The 23,363-nt window shown below is 51.5% G+C and overlaps 1 protein-coding gene across 1 annotated transcript in view; it reads right to left on the bottom strand.

Moving 5' to 3' along the window:
- Positions 1 to 23,363, bottom strand: part of EPHA10 (EPH receptor A10) — a gene marked incomplete at both ends in the record, with an annotated part of 40,339 nt that overhangs the window by 452 nt on the left and 16,524 nt on the right. The window contains 10 exons of the mRNA XM_081224952.1: positions 611 to 804; positions 1,020 to 1,169; positions 1,430 to 1,633; positions 1,872 to 1,933; positions 2,383 to 2,568; positions 3,636 to 3,761; positions 3,912 to 3,973; positions 7,521 to 7,629; positions 11,580 to 11,751; positions 14,339 to 14,472. Of these exons, the coding sequence (XP_081081078.1) occupies positions 611 to 804; positions 1,020 to 1,169; positions 1,430 to 1,633; positions 1,872 to 1,933; positions 2,383 to 2,568; positions 3,636 to 3,761; positions 3,912 to 3,973; positions 7,521 to 7,629; positions 11,580 to 11,751; positions 14,339 to 14,472 (1,399 nt within the window). The remainder of the gene's footprint in view (positions 1 to 610; positions 805 to 1,019; positions 1,170 to 1,429; positions 1,634 to 1,871; positions 1,934 to 2,382; positions 2,569 to 3,635; positions 3,762 to 3,911; positions 3,974 to 7,520; positions 7,630 to 11,579; positions 11,752 to 14,338; positions 14,473 to 23,363) is intronic.

Here is a 23,363-nt window from a genome sequence, read left to right as displayed (position 1 = left end):
AGCAGGGACCTGGGGCCCAGACCCGGGCACTCTCCTGAGGAGAGGCCGTCTGGGAACGGCCAGGAGAAGGTGAAGATGGCCGAGCCCTCCGACAGGCCTGGCTCACACAGGGTTCCCGGTATTCTCAGAGCAGGCGAGGGTTCACGATGCTCAGGCTGGCAGAGAGGGAGCTGCATAGGAGCCAGGTAAAGGCACTGGGAGTATCTGGAACAGTCTTGGGTAGGATGTACCTAGGAGAGTTTGGGAAGTGACTGGTACTGGGGACACGCATACTAATTTCCCTTATTTATTGGAACTACAGATGTGTTAGGACTATTACCCCATTTATGTATGTGGTCACTCTACCTGGGATACGTGGGGTAAAACCCAGGACAAGCAGAAGTGACTAAGATGAAAAGTTATACATGCCTAAGGCAGGTGGGAGTATTAGATCACTCAGGGGTACCTGAGCGAGTAGTCGTACCTGGACTGGTGGGGGAGGACAGGCGGGGCAGCTGTACTTGTACATGGTGGCGCGGGGGCAGTCGTGGACAGGTGAGAGTTCTGCTCTGTCTGGTATGGTTGGAGATACACGGGAATGTACCTGGGACAGGCGAGGTGACAGCTGTACCTGGCACAGGTAGTGTCGGCACACTTCGGGGGTTCTGGATCCTGCACCATCTTGCTCAGGAGGCCGTGGATCTGGCAGAACCTGGGCCGCTCACCTGGGTCCTTCTGCCAGCAGTCAAGCATCAGTCGGTGCAGGGGGGAGGGGCAGTGCCTGGGGGGTGGCAGCCGGAAGCCATCCTCCACGGCTTTGATCACCTAGGCCACGGGGGTAGCAGGCAGACAGGAGGGTTTAGGTCCCCCAATACACACACTCACCCCATCCCAAGGAAGGCTCAAGTGGTGACCAGGCAGGGCTGGAAGCAAGTAGACAGTGGAGAGGGGCCTGGGGCTAACAGGTCAAGGGTTATGGGCAGAGGTCAGGGAGCAACAGGATCAGAAGGCAAGGAGCAGAAGCCACGGGTGTCACTCACGTCTTGGCCAGACATGTCCCAGTAGGGCCGCTCCCCAAAGGCCATCACCTCCCACATGACGACACCGAAGCTCCAAACATCACTGGCGGAGCTGAAGTGGCCAAACTGAAGCGTCTCGGGGGCGGCCCACAGTGCCGGGCTCCGGCCGCTCTGCGGGCAGGCAGGCAGGTCAGGGGCAGGAGGGGACCAGGTCACAGCCAGGGTTCCCCACCCACAGAGCCACAGATCCAGCCCCACCTGCCGCCTCCCCGGCTGCTCATCTAGGGAAGGTCCACAGGCTGACCACAGGCGAGGCCCACACTGGCACGGACAACTGGATGGAGGGGCAGGAGTGACCCTGACACAGCCAGAAAGAGGGATGGGGGGCGATGGGGACTCCAGGGCAGTTTGCTGAGGGAAGGCCTCCTTACCATGGTGGTGTAGACAGCCTCTGCTCGGTCCCGAGGTCCCCGCCCAAAGCCAGAGATCTTGCAGATGAGGTCGCTGCTGACCAGCACCCGGCGGGCCGCCAGGCCCCGGTGGACGTAGCCCATCTCCGACAGATACTTCATGGCCGACGCCAGGCCAGGCAGCAGCCCCATCAGTTGCACAGCCACCAGCTGGCCCTCATGCCGCTGTGAGAGAGGAGGAGAGCGAGGCCAGGCTGCACTCTCGCTTCCCCTGTTGCTGGGTGACCCCAGGGAAGTCAACTGGACCTCTCTGGGCTTCAGTTTGCCATGTGACCTGCCAGGTCAGCCTGGCCAGTGGGCATCTTTATAGGGAATGAGGCCAACCCCAAGCCCCACCAAAGGGAAAACTGGGGGACCAAGAATATCATGGTCATCAGTACCGCACAGGGCCCAGGCCACTCACCCTGAGGAAGCCGTCCAGGGCCCCATGGCTCATGTACTCAGTGACGATCATCAAGGTGCTTCCTGTACCCAGGGAGGGGAACACACGCTAAGGTGCCTGCTGCCCTCTGTGAGCACATGTGCTCCCCCACCTGGGCCCCAGACCCCGCCAAGATGGCCAGAACCCAGGCCAAGCTCCCTGAGTCTTGCCACCCTCCTGCCCAGCCCAGGACCCTCTGTGCTGAAGAACAAAAGAGGTGTCATCTGAGGGGAACAAAGGCCAAGGTGAGGATAGCTGAGGGCGATCACTGAAGGTCCAAGTGATCCAACCCCACCGAGTGTCACCACACGCCCAAAGATCACGCAGGGTCCGAGAGGCCAGCCAGAGTCAGCGAAGGAGAGCTGAGCCCTTCTCTCTATGGTGGGCAGCATCAGGGCTCCCTCTCATGACTGAGCACAGGGCCTGGGGGCACGGCACACCTCCACCTCCCACCCCATCATCTCCTCCCACACTGGCGGAGCATGGGCCCTACCTCGGGTGACGACGCCCTCCAGCCGCACCACGTGGCTGTGGTCGAACTGGCCCAAGGTGAGGGCCTCGGCCAGGAAGTTGAGCCTCTGCAAGTCGGAGCTGCCCTCCCTCAGCGTGTGCACGGCCACAGGGAGCTCCTGGCGGCCCGGAAGCTGCAGGCAGCCGAAGCACAGCTCCCCAAACCGCCCTGGGGGGAAAGAGCACCTCAGACACCCACCCGAGGCCGCTCCCTCGGCCAACCTGGGCAGGGTGAGCCGAGGAGAAAGCAGCTTCTGGATCAGGGGCCGTTTCCGGCCTGGGACTCGGGTCTCCTGATTTCAAATCCTGGTAAAGTGAGTACCAGCCGCGTGACATGGGCTTCTGCTCTTTCCCTCTTTCGGTCCCCGTTTTCTCCTCTGTGAAATGGGGAGTCCTCCCTGCCGGCTTTGGTGGGAAATTCCGAAGTCTCAAAGGGAGGACGCTGCACGTGCCAGCACATCAGAGGCCCAGGGCGACCCGGGAAGGGTAACGATGACATCTATTCTGCCATGCTGCCCCTTTCTGGTCTCTACCCAGTGAGTCTGCTGACAGTGCCAGGGAAGAGTGTCAGGCTCCTGGTGAAAGCGCTGCCTTAGTGCAGGGGCTGAGGGTTTGCAGACAGGAAAAAAGGAAGCAAGGGGACTGACCGTTAGAGAGCACGCACCCACTGTGAACCCGGCCCTGGGCTGAGTGCTGGAAAGCCCCTACGTCAGCTCTGAGGCAAATATCATGCCCATTTAACAGATGAGAAACTGAGGCTCAAAGCAGAAAAGGGACGTACCCCTGGTCACACAGCTGGTCAGTGGTAGAGCCAGGACTAGAACTCAGGTATGCCTGGTCCCCAAGCTTGCAAAGGCCCCTCCCCATCGTCCCTTGAAGGCCTGGGACCAAACTTCCGCCAGTGGCAGTCTGCAGAGCCAGCTCTGAAAGGGCCTGGAGAGAATTCTGACCTTGGGGACAGGCAAAGGGTAGGAAGGCAGGGTCACAGACTCCTCTGCCACCTCGTTCCCTGGACCCTGGTGGACGGAGGTCCAGCTTGATGTGGAGAGGGCGTTTCTTGGACAGGGTGGGGACTGGGTAGAGGCGGGGCCTCCAGAAGTGGGGGCGGGACTTGGGGTGGAGGCAAGCTTACAGCATAGAGACCGGGTGGGATGGAGGAGGGGCTTCTAGAGAGGGCTGGGAGGGGGCGGAGGCGGGGCTTCCCAACGGATAAGGCTTCCGGGGTGCCTAGCTTGCCTGTTCCAAGGCTCCTCTCCAGCGTGATGCTTTTCGCATCCAGCTCCTTGGCAAACAGATGAACGGCCAGCAGCGGGTCCCCACAGCTCTGAGGATCCACGAATGTGCGGCGAGTTGGGACTTTGACTGGGAACGCAGGGAAAGAGAGGGGGGGGTGAGACAAGGGGCCTCCACGACTGGAGGAGTGGCGGGTATGCAATGGCAGCAAGGAAGAGGATTGAGGGGTAAGGTAGCGGGGGTGCCCTCCCCGCCCCGCGTCAGGCCCAGACAACTCACAGTGGAAATACAGCTCCTCCTCATCATGGGCATCCCGACCTCCTTTGCCATAGCTGCAGGTCCTGGGGTAGGGAGTTAGGGGTCGGGGGGTCCGCAGTCATTCTTTGAGCCAGGCTGTCCCAGCCCTTCCCATCTCACCAGCACCCAGGGCGGCACCTCTCTGTCCCTCCAAAAGGATAAGGTCTGCGCCCCAGGGGAGGGGCCTTCTTGTCCTGCTGGTCTGAAAGCTTCTCCCCACATCACACATACGACCCTAGCCCCAGACCTAACCCCTCACCCGCCTCCGCATTCCTAGTTATTTTCACTTTGAGACATAGTGTATTCTTGCAACTCCAGAGGCACCCAAATCCACGCCCTGACTTCAAGCCCAAGCTGCTCCCCTGCCTACAGCTGAACAAAACAGGCAGACCTTGTGTCCAGGGGCAGCTTTCAGTCTAGTCAAGAAAACAAACATTGAGAAGGAACCACAAGCCCACTCACAGGTCCAAGCAAAGAAGGGTGGTGCACCGTGGGGAACACCTAACAGATGGATCTGACGTGGCCGGGGCCGTCAAGGATGGCTTCCTGAGACAGAGGCAGCCATGGACCAAAGGACTGCATCATGATCAACAAAGCCACAGGCTGGCATCTGGGGCCCCCTGAGGCAGGGCCTTGCAGGCCCAGATAAAAGACTTTGGTTTTATCCTGGGGGCAGAGGAGAGGCCCCAGAACCCCCTGGGGGGTTTTGAGCCAAGGTTCGATTTGCATTTTAGGAAGATCATCCCAGCTGCTGCTGTGTCCCCGCAGGAGATGGCAGTGGCTCAGGCTATGCGGTGACCATGGACTCAGAGAAAAGTAAGAGGACTCAAGTCACATTTAGGTGACAGGGCCACAGGGCTTGGAGATGGCTGGAAGGCAGAAAGGGAGAGGGGGAAGGTTGGAACAACTCGGGTTCCAGCTTGCCCAGCAGGGTGTGGGGTGTACCAGTTACTGAGATCGGGAGTTCTCATTTAGACATTTGAGTTTGCAGGGCCTCTGGTAAAAGCAGGGATGATCAATGAGCAGGGAGTTAGCTATGTGTATGTCTGGAGTTTGGCAGAGAGGTGTGCTCTGGAGATACAAGTTCTGGAGCTGGGGGTATTGCCCAAGGAGAGGAGGGAGCCTGAGAAGTGGGACAGGGAACAAGTCTGAGGACCCCCACCATTTAAAAATTGGGTAGAGGAGAAGGATGCCATGGAGGAGCTCATGAAAGAACCACCAGAGAAACTGGAGGGAAACAGAAGGGAAATCGGGGGCGGGGGTGGGGGGAGGTGGCGGGCGATATCACAGGAAGCAAGGAAAGAAAAAGTGGAGCAGAGGGAGGAGGTCACGTGAAGGCTCTAGGAGGAGGGGTTGGGGCGACTGGAGAGAGAGGACCACGTTCCGATACCAGTGGGAAAGAGGAGGCTGTCCTGTAGTATGGAGTGGTCACGATGGCGGTCGCCAGCACGGGCTCTGGAAGCTGACGACCGGCTCCCTAGGTGGTCCACTCTCTGTCTGCGGGACCAGGGGGCTGGGTTTTCTCTTTAATAAAATCAGGATAAAGACATCCGTGCCTGATCACACTGGTGCCAAGAGCTTACTAAGCACTAAATAAATGTTAGCTATCATGTGGGGAAGAAGTGGACATTACCAATAGTAATGGGTTCCTGAGATGGTAGGAAGTATGGTCACAGGTAGAAGATCCTGGCCGGGAGAACGGCACCTCCTCCAGATCAAAAGGAGGGGGAGGATGGATGCAGAGATAGGCAGGTGTGTAGACTTGGGGGCGAGAAGTTGAGGGGTTAAGGATGCTGTTAAAGAGCAGGTGCAGCAGACGTGGCTGAGGGAGCGAGCTGCAAAGGACGGGGAGTCTGCAGGGCAAAAGCAGAACTGGTGTCAGTATTTGGGGTGATGGCCAGGTCCACCTCAGGAGATGGGAGAGGGCAGCTGAGATGGAACAGGAGAGAAGGTCCGCGGAAACAAGGGAGTCAAAGAACCCAGAGGCCAAGGGGTGGGGCAGGTCCTCCAATGGCTACTGAAGTCATCCAGCACGGGAACAGGACTTCCATGAATGAGGGGAACACCTGGGAGAGGTAACGAGGGATGAAGGGGGCAAGGCTGAGTGGCTGGAGGAGTGGTGGCAGAGAAAATGAGAAGCTCCCACTGGGTGACGCAAGATGGACTGGGGAGGGAAAGTAGAGGTAAGGAGCCCACCGCACAGAGCGGATACCGCAGAGACTGTGAGAGGAGGCGGCGGCTGAAGGAGGTGTTACTGTCTGCAAAGCTGGGACACACGTGCTGGAGATGTGTGCCTCTCTGCCCGTCAGCGCTAGACCAGGCAGATTCTCATTTTGGTGCCGTGTGATTCTGAGCAGGTTTTGAAATCCACCCCTGGCTTACTCTGCCTGCTCTGGTGCCTCTGTCTCCGAGGAGCTGCTGGGTAGCTGCCCCTGTTCTGGAGAGTCTGCCTGAAGAGGCCCTCCTTGCTCACCTCTCTCCCCTTTCCTCCTTCTGCCTCCCAGAGACCCTGAGCTCACAGCCAGGACGAGATGCTCTCAGCTCCTGTCCATTCCCGCTTTTCCAACAGGTCTCACATAAGGACCTTTAAGCTCTGTGAGGAAGGAGATTCCACTCTTGTCCTGCCTTCCTGACTCACCCGGGCCGGGCAGAGCTGGCTCCCAGACTCTCTCCTCCTCAGTCACTTTCGGCACCTTATTCAAGACCAAGCAAACAGTCCCCTCCGAGCCAAGTGAAAGCTCACGGTCCCTCCAGACCACAGGCGGTTCCAGGATGCTGACGTGTGGCTCCCGGGCTGGCCCATTTCTCTCCTTCGCTCCCCCCACTCCAGCCTGTCACATGCGGATTTTCCAGCCCCTCCAGTCTGCTGAACTCGGCCCCAGCCTGGAACCCACCCGGGGTGCCTCTGCATGTGGCAGATTGTGGCCCTGGGGAGAAGGGCGATATATATGCCATGAGATTTCTGCTGCATGCCAAAGGGCCGGAATCTTCCCTGAGCCAGACCCAAGCTCCACATCTTTGCCCCTCCTCCCATCCCCCTTCTCAGCCCCCTCTGCCAGCTTCCTTCTGCTGGGGGTTGGGGGTTTCTGGCTTATGAGTTCCCCTCCCTGTTCTCCCTGCACGTGGGCGCGTGCGCACACACACACACACACACACACACACACAATTTCTGCCTCTCTTCCTTTTGCCTGTGTTGAAGGGCCTCCAGATCCCTTGCGGGCACGGGCTGGGGGCCTCTGAGCGCCTCAGGAGGATCCTAATCACACCGGAGCAGCTGGAGCTTGATTCCATCCTCAGCGATGCCTTCTGACATTTAATGAGTTAAGGAGCTAAATCCCCTTCATCCCAGAGCGGCCGAGCTAGCTGCCATGCTGGCTGCCACGCTGCTGACTGCAGGAGCAGGGGGTCGGGACGGTGGGGGGAGGGCCAGGACCACACCAGCCACGCCTGTATCTACACAGCGGTGTGCTCGCCCGTGCACATCCGCACAGGTGCAAATGCAGATACAGACATGGGTGCCTGTGAGCACACGTGAATGTGCACAGGGATATGGCCCATCAGGCATCATCCAGGCTGGGACCAGCCACCTACCTCCTCCAAATGGCCAGCACGCTCATCACAGAGCCCAGGACGAGGAGGGCTGAGATGGTCACAATGGTGACGACGACTGCGGGGCTCTGGTCCTTCGACCCCGAGGCAGCTGGGAGGGAAACCACGAGGTTGAGAGAGGCAGAGGACCAGGCTCCCAGGGAAGCTCCAGGACAGACTCCTGTCCTCACCCCACAGCAGGATTCCCACAGCACCTCCGCACTCGGCCCGGCCTCCCGGCGGCAAGGGACCAAGGCAGCCCCACCAGCCACAGGGGCACCTGGAGCTTCCTCCTTTCCCAGGGCAAGGCACTTCCACTGCAGCCCAGCTCTGACAGAGGAGCAGACATCCAGACAGGCAGGCCCAGGCCTCCCTTTTTGCCTTTCTGATGCACAATGAAGGTAGCTCTGCAGGGGGATGGCCTGTCATCCAAGCTCCCCAGCCTCCATCCAGAACTGTCACCAGCAATAATGATGAGTTAACATTTAATGCACACTTGCTCCATTCAAGACTAAGTGATCCAAGCCGGTAAGGTGTTACTGTTTCCATTCTATAGGTGAGAAAACTGACACTGAGAAAAGTTGTGTAATTTGCCCAAGGTCACGCAGCTAACAAACAGTGAACCTAAGATTCGAACCTGATCTTAAAGCCTCTGCTTTGAACTGTTTCCCCAGGGGAAGAGCCAGGCTCTCAGCCCCATCCATCCATCCATCCACCCATCCATCCAACCATCCATCCATTCAACATGTGTGCCAGGGTGGCACTAGTTCTGGGGAGATAGCAATGGATGAGCCAAAATCCCTGCTCTGGAAGGGTGTACCGACCAGTGCGGGAGACAGAAATGAAAAATCTTAACTGTAGAACGAAAAAAAGAAACAGAGACATGAGCAGAGCTGAGCAGAGGCGTGATAATTTCTTCCTAAAGCCAGCGAGGAAGGTTTGCAGAAAAGGCATCATCTGCACTGGACCTGGAAGATTGAAAGGGTTGTTGATGATGCTTAGATGCACCTGCTGGGTCTGGAAAACGGCAAGTCATCCCATGTGGCTGGAAAACAGACTGCCTGGAGGCAGAGATGCAGATGCAAGATATGAAGGTATAAAGCTGGAGGGCGGCAGGGTGAAGGGAACTGGGGGAGGAGACAGAACCGGAAGGTCCTTGAACACTAGGCCAGGAGTATGAGCCAGTATATCCCAAGGGTAACAGGGAGCTCGAGCAATAGACAGAGTTCCTGCCCACAGGGAGAGGAGTGAGGGGATCTGCTGGCTCGGGAGAGGGGAGAGAGGGGAGGTGCTTGAGAGACGTGACAGTTTGGGGTAACTGTCGAGAACGGGGAAAACGCTACGCAGCCCTGAAGACTAAACTGAGATTAGAAAAATACAACTCTGCAGGCAGCCTTGGCGAGGGACGGAGGAGGACAGCCAAGCCTGGGGACTAGCGGGGCAGGTGCAGCACGACGCCCGGGGAAGGAGGGCCGGCAGAGGTGGGGCATGTTTCTGCCGGGAGAATCTGTGCTCACTGGGGAGAGATGATTGTGGGGACAGGAGGGGCTGAGAGCCTGGGAGATGAGGTCAGATCCCAAGAGCTGCTATTAGGATGTCACAGAGCAAGTGAGGAAGAGGGATAGAAGAGGAAGGGAGAGTTAGAGGCCAACAAGGTCAGGGTCAAAGAGAAGATTTCAGAGCCCACATTTTCAGAGATGGGGAACTGGGTCTAGGGTCCAGCTGGTGGCAGCAGGCGGTGGAGTTGCCAAGGACTGTTTGAAATGAAGTATCCATGCGGACGCGGAAACTGAGGATGGAGATAAAAGTGGTTGTGGTCCGCAGCCTGTGCGATGGCCCTCCTGGATTCGCCACCTCCTGGTGCTTGCTCCTTCCCCTTGAGTGTGGGCGGAACACAGTCACTTGCTTCTCATCAACAGAATACAACAAAAGCGATGGGATGTCACCTCCATGATTAGGTTACAAGAGACTGGCTTCTGTCTCGGGTGCCCTCTTGCTCTCTCTCTCTCTCTCTCTCTCTCTCTCTCTCTCTCTCGCAGTCTCTGGAAGAATCTAGTTGCTGGGTTATAAATAGCCCTTGGAGAAGCCCAGGAGGCATGTGCCTGCCTCCCACAAACAGCCAGCAAGAGCCCGAGCAGGGGGGCAGACACCCCCTCCCCACTCCGCCCCAGGTAAGCCTGGAGGTGACCGCAGCCCCAGAGGACACCTTGATTGCAGCCTTTGAGAGACCTGAGACAGGTGGCACCCAGCTAAGCCTTGGCCATATTCCTGACCCAAGGAAACCATGAGATAATAAACGTCTGTTGTTTTTGGCCGCTGAGTTTTGGGGTAATTTGCTACACAGCAACGGGTAACTAATACAGCGGTGAAGCATGGTCCTTCCTCGTGATCCTGATTTGGGGTCACAGCTCACTGGAAAAAGTACTCTGCAGATTGGGGAACCACTCCCCATAGCCAGGGCCACAGCAAAGGAGGCTGGCCGGAAGCTGAGCAGTGTATCTACCAACTAAGAAGCACCAAATTAAGGGAAGTCATAAGCCCTCTTCAGCTACTGGCTCCCAGCTCCCGCCCTCCGCCACACCCACTCCAGCCAAACCCGCCAGCCTTTGTTCCGATGGCTTCCTCTATCCAAAATGCCTTCCCTGCCCACTTCCACACATTCAGACGTTCCCCAGCCTTCAAGACACAGCTCTAATCTCTTGCCAGCACCTGGCCAAGGTCTGGCAGAGACAGGCATTCGAGCAAGAAGTGCTGTTTCCTTTCCCAGAACTCAAACTCCCTCAACATTTTATCTCCACCTCCCTTTGGGCTCAGAACTCTTCCTATCTTGGATTAGACTCATGTAGCAGGTTGGAAAGAATTATTATCTTGACAGCTGGTGCCAGGATGCCTCTTAGGGGGAACTGCCTTTGTCCGGGAAAATACTTTCATGAGCTGCTCCGGGTAGATAGAGGTGAGATCCTGAGGGCTGTTTTAGCAGCAGGAGAACAACAAAAGAGAGTGCTAAATGCTCTGCACGCATCAGGAGGGGGAACTGGGGGTGGGTGGGGAGAAGAGGAACCAGGGGAGGGAAGCCAAGGGGGGAGGGGGCGGCACCATACCGTGCGGAAGAGCTGGAGCTGCTTTAGGATTGGGAATATCTGATGTTCAGCTTTTGTTTTGCTTTGTTTTGGTAAGAGCTTTATTGAGAAATTATTCTCATACCATACAATTCACCCATTGAAAGTGTACAATTCTCCTGGTGTTTTTTTGTTTGTTTTTGGCCGCACTATGCAGCTCATGAGGTCTTAGTTCCCTGACCAGGGATTGAACCCAGGCCCTGGCAATGAAAGCGCTGAATCCTAACCACTTCTCCTGGTGTTTTGTTTTGTTTACCGCTGCAGGTGCAACTCCCTTCATGTGCCCCAACCCTCAGGGAAGGTTGGATGCTAGGTTAATAGATGTCAGGGCCTGGCCGTCCAGAGGGTGAGCTGGGCCTCACCCCTCTGCTTCACACTGTAAGGCCTAGTGGGAAGAGGGACGGGGGCCCACGTTTGAGTCTGTAGCATGGCAGAGACAAAGCAGCAGGATGGGAACAAGAATTTAGCGGTCAAGGGCAAGAAGTGACCAGGAGACAAAAATTTCTCCCAAGAAAAGAGAAGAATCTTGGAGAAGGCACAGGATGTTTCCATGAGACATGGGAGGGTCTGAGAGGCAGGGAGACACCAGCTGAGACCTGGGTTATAGTTGTTCATGGGCCCCGTTCCTCCAGGACAGGTACCCAATCTAAGCCACTAGTTGCTGGATTCCAAATTCATGCTTTTTTTTTTTTGGCCACACTGAGCAGCACGTGGGATCTTAGTTCTCCGACCAGTTCCACCGTGCCCCCTGCAGTAGAATCACAAAGTCTTAACCACTGAACCGCCAGGGAAGTCCATCAAATTCATCCATTAATTAGGTTGTGACTGAACTGTTCTGCAGGTTCCCTTAACTGCACAGATAGCCACCACCACCACCTGCCCCAATTTGCCTCCCTGCTCCAGTCCCGGGCTGGGTCTTCTCTTCACTTGACACATCACTTACCCTCCCCCGGGGTCTGCACTTCAATGCTGGGGTTGAAGCTCTGGGTCTCCCAGGAGGGCCCTGGGGAAGCCGCCCGGATCTGAAAGACGTAGCGGGTAGCCGGCTTGAGGTTGGTGACGGTGACCGCAGGCTCCCCTGTCTTCACCGTGGAGTAAGTCTGCTCACTCTGACCCTGGGGAGGGACCGAGAAGTGAGGCCCAGACCCAGGGCTGGCCCCACTCTCCTGGGAGGATGTCGGGGGAAAGGAGTAGGGAGGAGCCTGGGCTGGTGGAATAACTCCACTTGTCTTGGGGAGATCCCACAGCTTTGTTCCATAGGGTCACCAGCCCCTTTCTCCAGCACGAGCTCCCCCCCATACTCGGTGGTACTTGTAGCTGAGAACAGCCCCACCTCCAAGTAAGAGAAACTTTAGAGAAGATGCTGGCCTTCATAGGGATGCTAGGATGAAGGGCATCAGGGCCTGGCAGTCCAGAGGGTGAGCTGCACCTGACCCCTCAGAGGAAAGAAGAAGACAATGAGGCCTGACACCTGTTCGACCCTTGTTGGATCCCACAACTTTTCCTTCCCCTCGGCATCGGACTTTCACAATGTCCTGCAAGGCACGGATTCACAGATAAGGAATCGGGCTCAGAGGGGTAGACAGGCTCTCCCATGGGCCCCAGCAACGGTCCACTCACTGCCCGCTGCTGGGCTAGACCCTATAGGAGCCAACTTCCTACAATCCTCACAGCAGCATTCCTATCTCCTTTAACAGGTGAGGCTCACATCAAAGAAGGGTTGGTCCGGGAAGATCCCACATGCCGTGGAGCGGCCGGGCCCGTGAGCCATGGCCGCTGAGCCTGCGTGTCCAGAGCCTGTGCTCCGCAACGGGAGAGGCCACACAGTGAGAGGCCCGCGTACCGCAAAAAAATAAAATAAAATAAAAGCAAAGAAGGGTTGGGGTGACACCTTCTCGATTCCTCCAGGTCCCGTGCTCTGTGCTCTACATCACCCTGCCCCCAACACATCTGATAATGGTACCTGCTGGACATGCTACCATTATTTTGTCTCTGCCCACACCCCCTTATTAGAGCCCCTGCCACACTCACAGCCCCCAGAGGTGCACCTCCCCTATACCTGTGGCCCCAGTTCTAGGGCCATGGTATTCAGGAATCAGGGAAGACTCTGACCCAAGCTGGGCCAATCAGAATCTCCCTTCCGGGCATTTGAACAAACCACCGAAAGACAGTGCAATGACTGCATGACCTGTGAGACAGGACAGGCTCAGGGCGGGGTGGGGGAAAGGGGCAAGGCTGCCAGCCTCGGCAGCTGCCAAGTGCTAGGAGCAAGGCCCCTGCAGAGGAGGTGGAGCTGGTGCACAGAGAGAAGTCGGCGTGAGGAGCTCGTGACACCAGCCACACTTCTGGTCATCGGGCTCCATGAGACGTTCCTGAAGGCTTTCAAACACAGCCCCTTTGGTACTGGCTCCTCTTTTCAAGGATGTTTGTTCCCAGCAACTTCAAACTCCCTAAGGGCCTGGAAGCATCCACCCAGCTCAGTGCTGGGACTGTATCTATGCTGTGATCCCCAAGTGTCAGTTCAATGAGCCCTTTCTAAGCAACTGCTGCGTACCTAGCTCCTTCCCAGTGACCTTCGCTGCAGTCTCCTAGACATCAAGGATCCCCAGAGCTCTGCCCTGACTTCTCTTCTCATTCATGCCCCCCTCCCTTGGTCATCCCTTCTGCTCCCTTGGCTTCAGCTACTATCTCTATGCTGAAAGCCCCCAACTCTCTCTTTCTCTCTCTGTCTTTCTCTCTCTGTCTCTGTCTCTCTCTCTCAACTCACAGCTCTCCAGACTTCTCGTATTCAAAAACCGACTGGTTCAGCAAAGAACTCCCTGGAGTCACTGAGGAGGGAGTGAAGTCCTGACACATGTAGTGCTAAGTTGAAAGCAAGGTTTCACTTTAATGAATACAGTTGGCACCAAGGTGAGAAACAGTTTAACTGCAGATTACATGTCAAATTCAAACAGTTTGAATTTAAATTCATAAGTTTATTAACTTATGCGGAAAAGAGACGGTGGATCCGGTTGTAACTCCACTTGTCAAACCATGGTTGAGCTGCAACCAGAGATGACAACAGATACAAGAGGTCAGCAAAAATCAGCAAGAAGTATCCTATGAGAACCAACTGGCGATATGGAGTTTACAATAAGGATTGCTGTATATTTTCTATTCTTATTTGTAAATGATGGGTTACACATTCCTCACGTCAGCAAAATTATAATAATAATGCACACGTTCATTGCTCTGCAGAGCTGGCTGCTAAACGTTTACCAACATGGGGCCCCCATGACCTAGCAATGTGCTCCCACCGTGGTACCTTTCTGTAAAATCTGAAACAATGTATTTCTGCATTCTTTTTCTTAAAAGGATTGCAAATTGTATGTACATGATTCCGCCACACAAAATCTGGATCAGCCCCCAGAGAAGGCTTCTTGTCAACTGTACACACTAGGCAGAAGTGGTGAAAATGGACATGATGACCAGTGATGAACGGAGACGTGGGGAAAGAGGGAGAGCAGTGGGGTCCATGGTGAGGAGAGGACAGGAAGAAACCCCAGCTGGGCAGGCCCCTTAGAGGGCCTGTGGAAATGTTTAGAAAGAAAGTAAGAAGGACTTCTGCTGGGAGGTGCTTATGAAGAGAAGGAAGCCAGCGGGTGAGGGGGGCAGATCACAGCCAGGAATGAAGCCCCAGGTCCCTCCCAGACCCCGACTCACCTTCTCATAGTATCTGATCTCATACTCCGTGCCGTTGGCCCCAGGGGCTCCAGCGGGGATGGGCTCCCGCCATGACAAGGACACACTCTGGGGCTCCACTCGGTCCCTGCGGATCTCATCTTCCTCCCATGGTGCTGAAAGTAAGTAATGCAAGGTTCTGGACCCAGATCTGACTGTGGGGCAGGGACAGGGGCTGGAAAGTCTGGACAAGCGGGGATTAGGGGCGGGGCTACTGGAGCTACAGAAGCATGACCAAAGGGTCTGTGGGGGACAGGATGCTCCTGAGGCACGGGGCTTGAGGGATAGATAGCATCTTTGCGGGACTAGAGGGAAGGGAGGCCTCTCTCACCCCAGAGCTCTCTGCTTCCCTGGCTCCTAGGGGGAAAGCATCAGGTCACGTGCTGCTTGCCCACACCCTATACTCCAGCTTCCCTCATGGTGGCTGGTTCTAATCCCCCAGGCTCTTTCTACACTCTCTGCGGTTTGGAGACATTAGGGAGCACAGAAGGCAGGAAGACAAGCTACTTAACTATTCTAATAATCTGGGCAAGAGGTAATACACTCAACAAACTAGGGATAGAAGGAAACTACCTCAACATAATAAAGGCCATATATGAAGAGCCCACAGCTAACATCATACTCAATGGTGAAAAACTGAAAGTTTTCCCTTGAAGATCAGGAATAAGACAAGGATGCCCACTCTTGCCACTTCTATTCAATACAGTACTGGGAGTCCTAGACAGATCAGTTAGGCAAGAAAAAGAAATAAAAGGCATCCAGATCGGAAAGGAGGAAGTAAAATGATCTCTCTCCACAGATGACATAATCTTATATGTAGAAAACCCCGAGGATTCCACAGAAAACACTGTTAGAACAAATAAACAAATACAGCAAAGTTGCTGGATACAAAATCAAATCACAAAATCATTTGCATTTCTACACACTAACAATGAACAATATGAAATAGAAATTAAGTAAACAATCCCACTTACAATAGCATCAAAAAAGATAAAATATTTAGGAATAAACTTAACCAGAAAAGCAAAAAACTTGCACACTGAAAACTACAAGACACTGCTGAAAGAAACTGAAGAAGTCACAAATAAACAGAAAGACATCCATATTTATTGGGACTTCCCTGGTGGTCCAGTGGTTAAGGATCTTCCTTCCAATGCAGGGGATGTGGGTTCAATCCCTGTCCAGGGAAATAAGATCACAAATGCCGCAGGGCAACTAAGCCTGTGCGCCGCAACCACTGAGCCACACGCCACAACTACAGAGCCCACGTGCTCTGAAGCCCACGTGCCACAACTACAGAGTCTGCACATCACAACTAGAGAGAAGCCCATGTGCCATAACTAGAGAGAAGCCCACACACCGCAATGAAGAGCCCGCGTACTGCAACAAAAGATCCCACGTGCCACAGCTAAGACCCAACACAGCCATAAATAAATAAATAAATAAATAAATAAATAAATAAATAAATAAAATCTGTGTTTAAAAAAAGAAAAGACATCCATATTTATGGAGTGTAGACTTAACACTGTCAAAATGTCCATACTACTGAAAGTGACCTAAAAAAATTCAGTGCAATTCCTATCAAAATCCCAATAGCATTTTTTGCAGAAATAGAAAAAAAATTCTAAAATTCATATGGAATCTCCAAGGACCATGAACAGTCAAAATGATCTTGAGAAAGAAAAGCAAACCTTGGAAGCCTCACACTTTTTTACTTCAAAATGTTACAAACCTACAGTAAACAAAACGGTATGGTACTTGGCATAAAAACAGAACTATAGACCAATGGAACAGAACAGACAGCCCAAAAGTAAACCCTCACATATATGGTCAAATGCTCCTCTACAAGGATGTCAGGGCCACACAATGGGAAAAGGAAAGTATCTTCAACAAATGATGCTGGAGAATTTGATTTTTGTTTTGTTTTGTTTTTTGGCCATGCTGTGCAGCATGTGGATCTTAGTTCCCCAACCAGGGATTGAACCCACGACCCCTGCATTGGAAGCGCAGAGTCTTAACCACTGGACCACCAGGGAAGTCCCCAGTGCTGGGGAATTTGAATATCCACATGCAAAAGAATGAATTTGGGCCCTTACCTTCACCACATACAAAAATTAACTCAAAATGAATTACAGGCCTAAATGTAAGACCTGAAACTATAAAACTCCTAGAAGAAAATATAGAGGAAAAGCTTCATGATATTGGATTTGGCAACGATTTCTTGAATATGACACCAAAACACAGGCAAGAAAAGCGAAAATAGACAAATGGCACTACATCAAACTAAAAACATCTGTACAGTAAAGGAAACAATCAACAGAGTGAAAAAGCAACCTATGGAATGGGGGAATATATTTACTAACCACATATCTGATAAGGGGTTAATATCCAGGATATAAAAAGAACTCCTACAACTCAACAATAACAACAAAAACCCACAAATAACCCAATGGGCAGAGGACTTGAATAAACATTTCTCCAAAGAAGATGTGCAAATGGGCAATAAGCACATGAAAAGATATTCAATATCACTAATCATCAGGGAAATGGAAGTCAAAACCACAATGAGATATCACCTCATACCTGTTAGGATCAAAAACAAACAAACAAACAACAACAGCAAACAAAACAAACAAACAGAAAATAACAAGTGTTGATGAGGCTATGGAGAAATTGGAACCCTGTGCACTGTTGGTGGGAATGTAAATTGGTGCAGCCACTATGGAAAACAGTATGGAGGTTCTTTAAAAAAATAAGAATAGGATGCAACTAGAGATTATCATACTAAGTGAAGTCAGAAAGTGAAAGACAAATACCATATGATATCACTTAATATGTGGAATCGAAAATATAACACAAACGAACCTATCTATGAAAAATAAACAGAATCAAGGACATAGAGAACAGACTGGTGGTTGCCAAGGGGGAGGGGGCTGGAGGAGGGGTGGAGTGGGAGGTTGGATTTAGCAGATGTAAGCTTTTATACATAGAATGGATAAAAAACAAGGTCCTACTGAATAGCACAGAGAACTATATTCAGTATCCTACGATAAACTGTAATGGAAAAAATATTTTAAAATGTATATATGTGTATAACTGAATCACTCTGTACAGCAGAAATTAACACAACATTGTAAATCAACTATACTTCAATTTAAAAATTGATAAAAAATACAATAAAATAAAAATAGAACTACCATGTGATGTAGCAATCCCTCTTCTGAGTATATAGCCCAAGGAAATGAAATCACAATTTTGAAGAAATTTCTGCACTTCCATGTTCACTGCAGCATTATTCACAATAGCCAAGATATGGAAACAACATAAGTGTCTGTTGACAGATGAACAGATAAAGACAAGAAAATTATATAGGTATATATTTAATGATATGTTATTCAGCGATTAAAAAAAGATACACTGCCATTAGCAAAACCACAGATGAACCAAGAGGGCATTATGCTAAGTGAAATAAGACAGAGAGAGACAAATACTGCATGATCTCACTTATATGTAGAATCTAAAAATGCCAACTCGGGACTTCCCTGGGGGTGCAGTGGTTAAGAATCTGCCTGCCAATGCAGGGGACGCGGGTTTGAGCCCTGGTCCGGGAAGATCCCACATGCTGCTGAGCAACTAAGCCCGTGCGCCACAACTACTGAGCCTGCGCTCTAGAGCCCGCGAGCCACAACTACTGAAGCCCACGTGCCACAACTACTGAAGCCCACGCACCTAGAGACCGTGCTCCACAACAAGAGAAGCCACTGCAATAAGAAGCCCGCGCACCACAACGAAGAGTAGCCGCAACTCGCCGCAACTAGAGAAAGCCCACGTGCAGCAACAAAGACCCAATGCAGCCATAAATAAATAAATATATATATAATTTAAAAAATAATAAAAATGCCAAACTCATAGAAACAGAGAGTAGATTGGCCCTTGACAAGAGGTAGGGGGTGGGGGAAATGGGGAGATGTTGGTCAAAGGTACGAACTTCCAATTATAAGATGAATTACATCTGGGGATCTAATGTATGGCATGGTGTAGTTGAAAACTGCTAAGAGAGATCTTGAATGTTTTCACCAGACTCATAAAACATACTTATGTGAGGTGATGGATGTGTTAACTAACCTTCCCATGGCAATCATTTCACAAGACACACATACACCAAATCATCACATGGTACACCTTAGACTTACACAAAGGTAATTCAATTATATCTCAATAAAGCTGGGGGAAAAATAATGTCATGTAGACATACAATGGAACACTATTCAGCCTAAAAAAAGGAAATCCCATCACATGCAACAACATGGATGAACTTTGAGGACATTATGCTGAGTGAAATAAGCCAGTCGCGAAAAGACAGATTCTGCATGATTCCACTTCTATGAAGTGTCTAAAGTAATCGAACTTTTAGAAAGTAGAATGGTGGTTGCCAGGGTCTGGGGGGAAAGGGAAAGAGGAGTTGTTGTTCAAGGGGTATAGAGTTTGCATTTTGCAAGATGAAAAAGTTCTAGAGGTCTGTAGTACAATAACTGCATATAGTTAACACTACTGTACTGTACACTTAAAAATGGTTAATTTGGTAAATTTCATGTGATATGTTTTTTACCACAATTAAAAAAAAGTATTGATGCCCAGGTCAGGTCATAAACCCAAAGCAATTAAATCATAATTTCTGTGGGGTGGGACTCGGGCATTAGCATTTTTTTTTTTTTTTTTGCGGTACGCGGGCCTCTCACTGTTGTGGCCTCTCCCGTTGCGGAGCACAGGCTCTGGACGCACAGGCTCAGCAGCCATGGCTCACCGGCCCAGCCGCTCCGCGGCACGTGGGATCCTCCCAGACCGGCGCACGAACCCGTGTCCCCTGCATCGGCAGGCGGACTCCCAACCACTGTGCCGCCAGGGAAGCCCTACTTTTTTTTTTTTTTTTGCGGTACGCTGGCCTCTCACTGTTGTGGCCTCTCCCGTTGCGGAGCACAGGTTCCGGACGCGCAGGCTCAGCGGCCACGGCTCACGGGCCCAGCCGCTCCGTGGCATGTGGGATCTTCCCGGACCGGGGCACGAACCCGTGTCCCCTGCATCAGCAGGCGGACTCTTAACCACTGCGCCACCAGGGAAGCCCCTAGCATCTTTTTTAAAAGCTTCTCAATGATTCCAGTGTACAGATTTGAGAACCTAGCCTAGATAATGTTGGGGGAACAGACAGTAGCAAACAAAAAGAAACAAACAAAAGTGTAATCATGCCAGAATAAGGTACCACCAGGTTACTGGGAGGAAAGATCATGACTTCACTTCAAGTGTGTTGAGCCGAGGGGTTCCCAAGAGAAGATGCCAGAAAGGCAGCTGGATAAGTGGTTCCAAGGCTCCCAAAAGGTACCTGGGAGGGTGATAGAGATCCGAGAGCCATCAGGAGGTGATTCGATGAAAACTGCCCAGGGCAATGCACAGAGAGAGAGAAGGCAAAGCTTTCAGGAAACAAGCCCAAGAAAAGGCAGGCAAAGGAAGAGGAGTTTGGAAAGGAGAAGCCAGAGAGGTAGGAGGAAAAGCCTGGAGCAAAGGAGGCTACAGAAGCCCAGGGAAGAGAACATTTAGGAAGGTTCCTTCCTGACTCTTCCAGTTATTAGCTATTGGGCCATAAGCAAGAGCCTCGGTTTCCTTATATGTAGACTGGAAACAATAATGACCTCCTTAGGCCTGCTGTGAGAATTTTATGAATTAATGCATATGGAAAGCTTAGCACAATACCTGACACAGAACAAGCATTCAATACCAAGTTTACCAGCAAGAGGAACCGCTGGTTGGCAGTGTCATATGCTGAGCAGAAACGGGGCAAGATGATTCAAAGTGCCCACTGGCTTTAATAATGTGGAGGTTCCCGGTGACTTCAGGGGATAGAGGGGAAGTGGACAGCAGGCGGCAACGGGCCGAGGAAGTGGAGAGGAGGGCATATGGAGCTCACTCTTAGAAAAGCGTATAAACATGGCTTCCAGTTTTAAATGGTAACCATCTAACAGGCTCCACCTCCAGTCTCCCCCAAATTCTAATTAAGACCCAAAGATACAGAAAGAGTTGAAAACACAGAATGTCACCGTAAACTAATCTTGACAGCTGATTGCCAGAATGGGGTGACGGGGACTAGAGTGGCGTATTTCCACCTACGCTAAAGCCAGCGGTACTGGACTGAAAAATACAATTGTAGTGCCCCCCAGGCTATGCTGCTCACAGAGTGACATCGCCTCCTATCCTAAAAATAACTTGGAAGATCCTTTATCCTTCCTCCCACTGTCTGACCCTTAAAAAAAAAAAAAAAGCAAGGTCTTTGTCAACTGGACAACGAACGCACAGCCATCACTCTACTGCATAGTTGCTTTGGAGGAAAAGTGTTCTTCCCTATCTCCGAAGAGTGCCTCTCAGCCTAGATACACTTGGAGGTGGCAGCTCCCAGAAAAGATGTAGGCACAAAGGGAAGAAGAGTGATGAAACATCCTAGGAGGGGGCACAATCCCTTGTAGATACAGATGGAGGGCAGAGATAGGAAAGAGCCAGGAATGTCTTTTTTTTTTTTTTTTTTTTTTTTGCGGTACGCGGGCCTCTCACTGTTGTGGCCTCTCCCGCTGCGGAGCACAGGCTCCGGACGCGCAGGCTCAGCGGCCACAGCTCATGGGCCCAGCCGCTCCGCAGCATGTGGGATCTTCCCGGACCGGGGCATGAACCCGCGTCCCCTGCATCGGCAGGTGGACCCCCAACCACTGCGCCACCAGGGAAGCCCAGGAATGTCATTTTTTAAAACTACATTTGTTGAAAGTTATCAGATGGCCAGGATATAGAGGTAGGAGAAGGTTGCATTTCAGCCCCACAGAGCTATGTTAGATGAAAGCCTGATAAATCCTGACAGTGGAGCTAAAAACTGAGCCCAAGCACCTGCCCTCCCACTGTACATTGGTAATGAGATCAGTCAGCACCCAAGTGGGGCTGAGAGTACAGCAGACACGACTGGAAACCTATTCAATGGCCATGTCCCCCTTCCCCGCTGACTGAGCCCAGTTTTTGATTCAGGGTCTACTGTCTGCCCTGAGATGACTCAGGTTAATTCTGATTGTTCTAAAACATCTGTGTGCACTCATTCCCTATGCCAGTAATTGGGTTAGGGTTGGGTTCATAATCCAGTTCTGGCCAACAAAAGGAGAAATCACCTAAGGGGAGGAGGGATTATGGGAAAGGTTTCTGGCTTTTAAAAAGATACCAACATTTTCTATGTCTACATCTTTATTCCTGCCCTGCAACTGAGGACATGGGGTGGGAGGGCGAAGCTGGGGCAAAGTGAGAGTAGCATCGACATTTATACACTACCGAATGTAAAATAGCTGGCTGGTGGGAAGCAGCAGCATAGCACAAGGAGATGGGCTCAGTGCTTTGCGATGACCTAGAGGGGTGGGATCTAGGGAGAATGGGAGGGAGGCTCAAGAGGGAGGGGATATGGGGACACGTGTATGCATATGACTGATTCGCTTTGTTGTGCAACAGAAACTAACACAGTATTGTGAAGTAATTATACTCCAATAAAGATCTATTAAGAAATAAAGGAATAGAATCACAACTTAAAAAAAAAAATAAAAGATACCAACGAGGAAGAAACAGTTCTTTTTCTGCCCTGGATGGTAAGGATATGATGATGTCTGGAGCAGCTGCATCCAACTTGCCACCATAAGGGAGCCAGCCTATGTTATAAGGATGGCAGAGTGGAGAGAAAGAAAGAACCTGGGTCCTTGAGGGCACTGTTGAGCTGCTGAATTAACCAAGCTCTAGTTCCCCTCTTCTTAGATAAGCTAATAAGTCATTTCAGTCAAATGTCATTTGCACTGAGACGTATTGTTACTTGCAGCTGAAAACCTCACAAACTGGTAAAAAGGACAATTCATATATCTTGTTTTGGTTTTTGGTTTTTTCGGCAAACATCAGCTATTTCCTTGTTCAAGAACAAGTAAACAGAAAACACTAAGAAATTGGGCCTATGAAAAAATATTTCCGAATAAGCAAAAAAAAATATTACTCTAAAGACTCAGGAGGGGACTTCCATGGTGGCGCAGTGGTTAAGAATCTGCCTGCCAATGCAGGGGACACAGGTTCGAGCCCTGGTCCGGGAAGATCGCCCATGCGCCACAACTACTGAGCCTGTGCTCTAGAGCCCGCGAGCCACAACTACTGAGCTTGCACGCCACAACTACTGAAGCCCGCATGCCTAGATCCCATGCTCCGCAGCGAAGAGAAGCCACAGCAATGAGAAGCCCGCACACCGCAATGAAGAGTAGCCCCCGCTCGCCATACTAGAGAAAGCCCACACGCAGCAACAAAGACCCAAAGCAGCCAAAAATAAATAAATAATTTTTTTAAAAAAATGAAGACTCAGGAGAAGCAGATCTTTAAGAGCGATTAATATGACAGTTAGAAGAACAAGTAAGGAGACTGTTTGGCATCTTGAAGAAGATGAAAGAAAACACAGCCTCCTGAAATAGGAGCAGAAGGCCACGAAGAGAAAACAGATGGAGAAGAAAAAGAAACAGGATGAGATGAGATAAAAGTGGAGAAAGTGAGAAAGGCGTGTAGGGAAACTAAAAATGCATTAGCAAAATCAAAATATTTAAAAGTCATTACAAATATAAGGAATTTAACAAAATTACAAGCAGAATGAGAAAGCTAAACCTCTTAGTCCTTGGAACATCAAGTAGACAATAAGAAGGAAATAGAAGAATTAAATAATATAGTACTTAATATATATGGAGATGGAGGGGGAGAGAGAGAACACTGCAGTATAAAAATAATACACATTGCTTCAAGGTAGCCATAGAATAGTTAAAATGTTTACCATACCTTAGCCCTCAAAGAAAACCACAATAGTTACTTTAAAAAGTAAACATTGGGGACTTCCCTGGTGGAGCAATGGTTAAGAATCCGCCTGCCAATGCAGGGGACATGGGTTCGAGCCCTGGTCCCGGGAAGATCCCACATG

This window comes from Mesoplodon bidens (genome assembly GCF_964165515.1).
Source record: "Mesoplodon bidens genome assembly, chromosome: 2".
NCBI classification, from domain to species: Eukaryota; Metazoa; Chordata; class Mammalia; order Artiodactyla; family Ziphiidae; genus Mesoplodon; species Mesoplodon bidens.
This window is presented reverse-complemented; position numbering and strand designations above follow the sequence as displayed.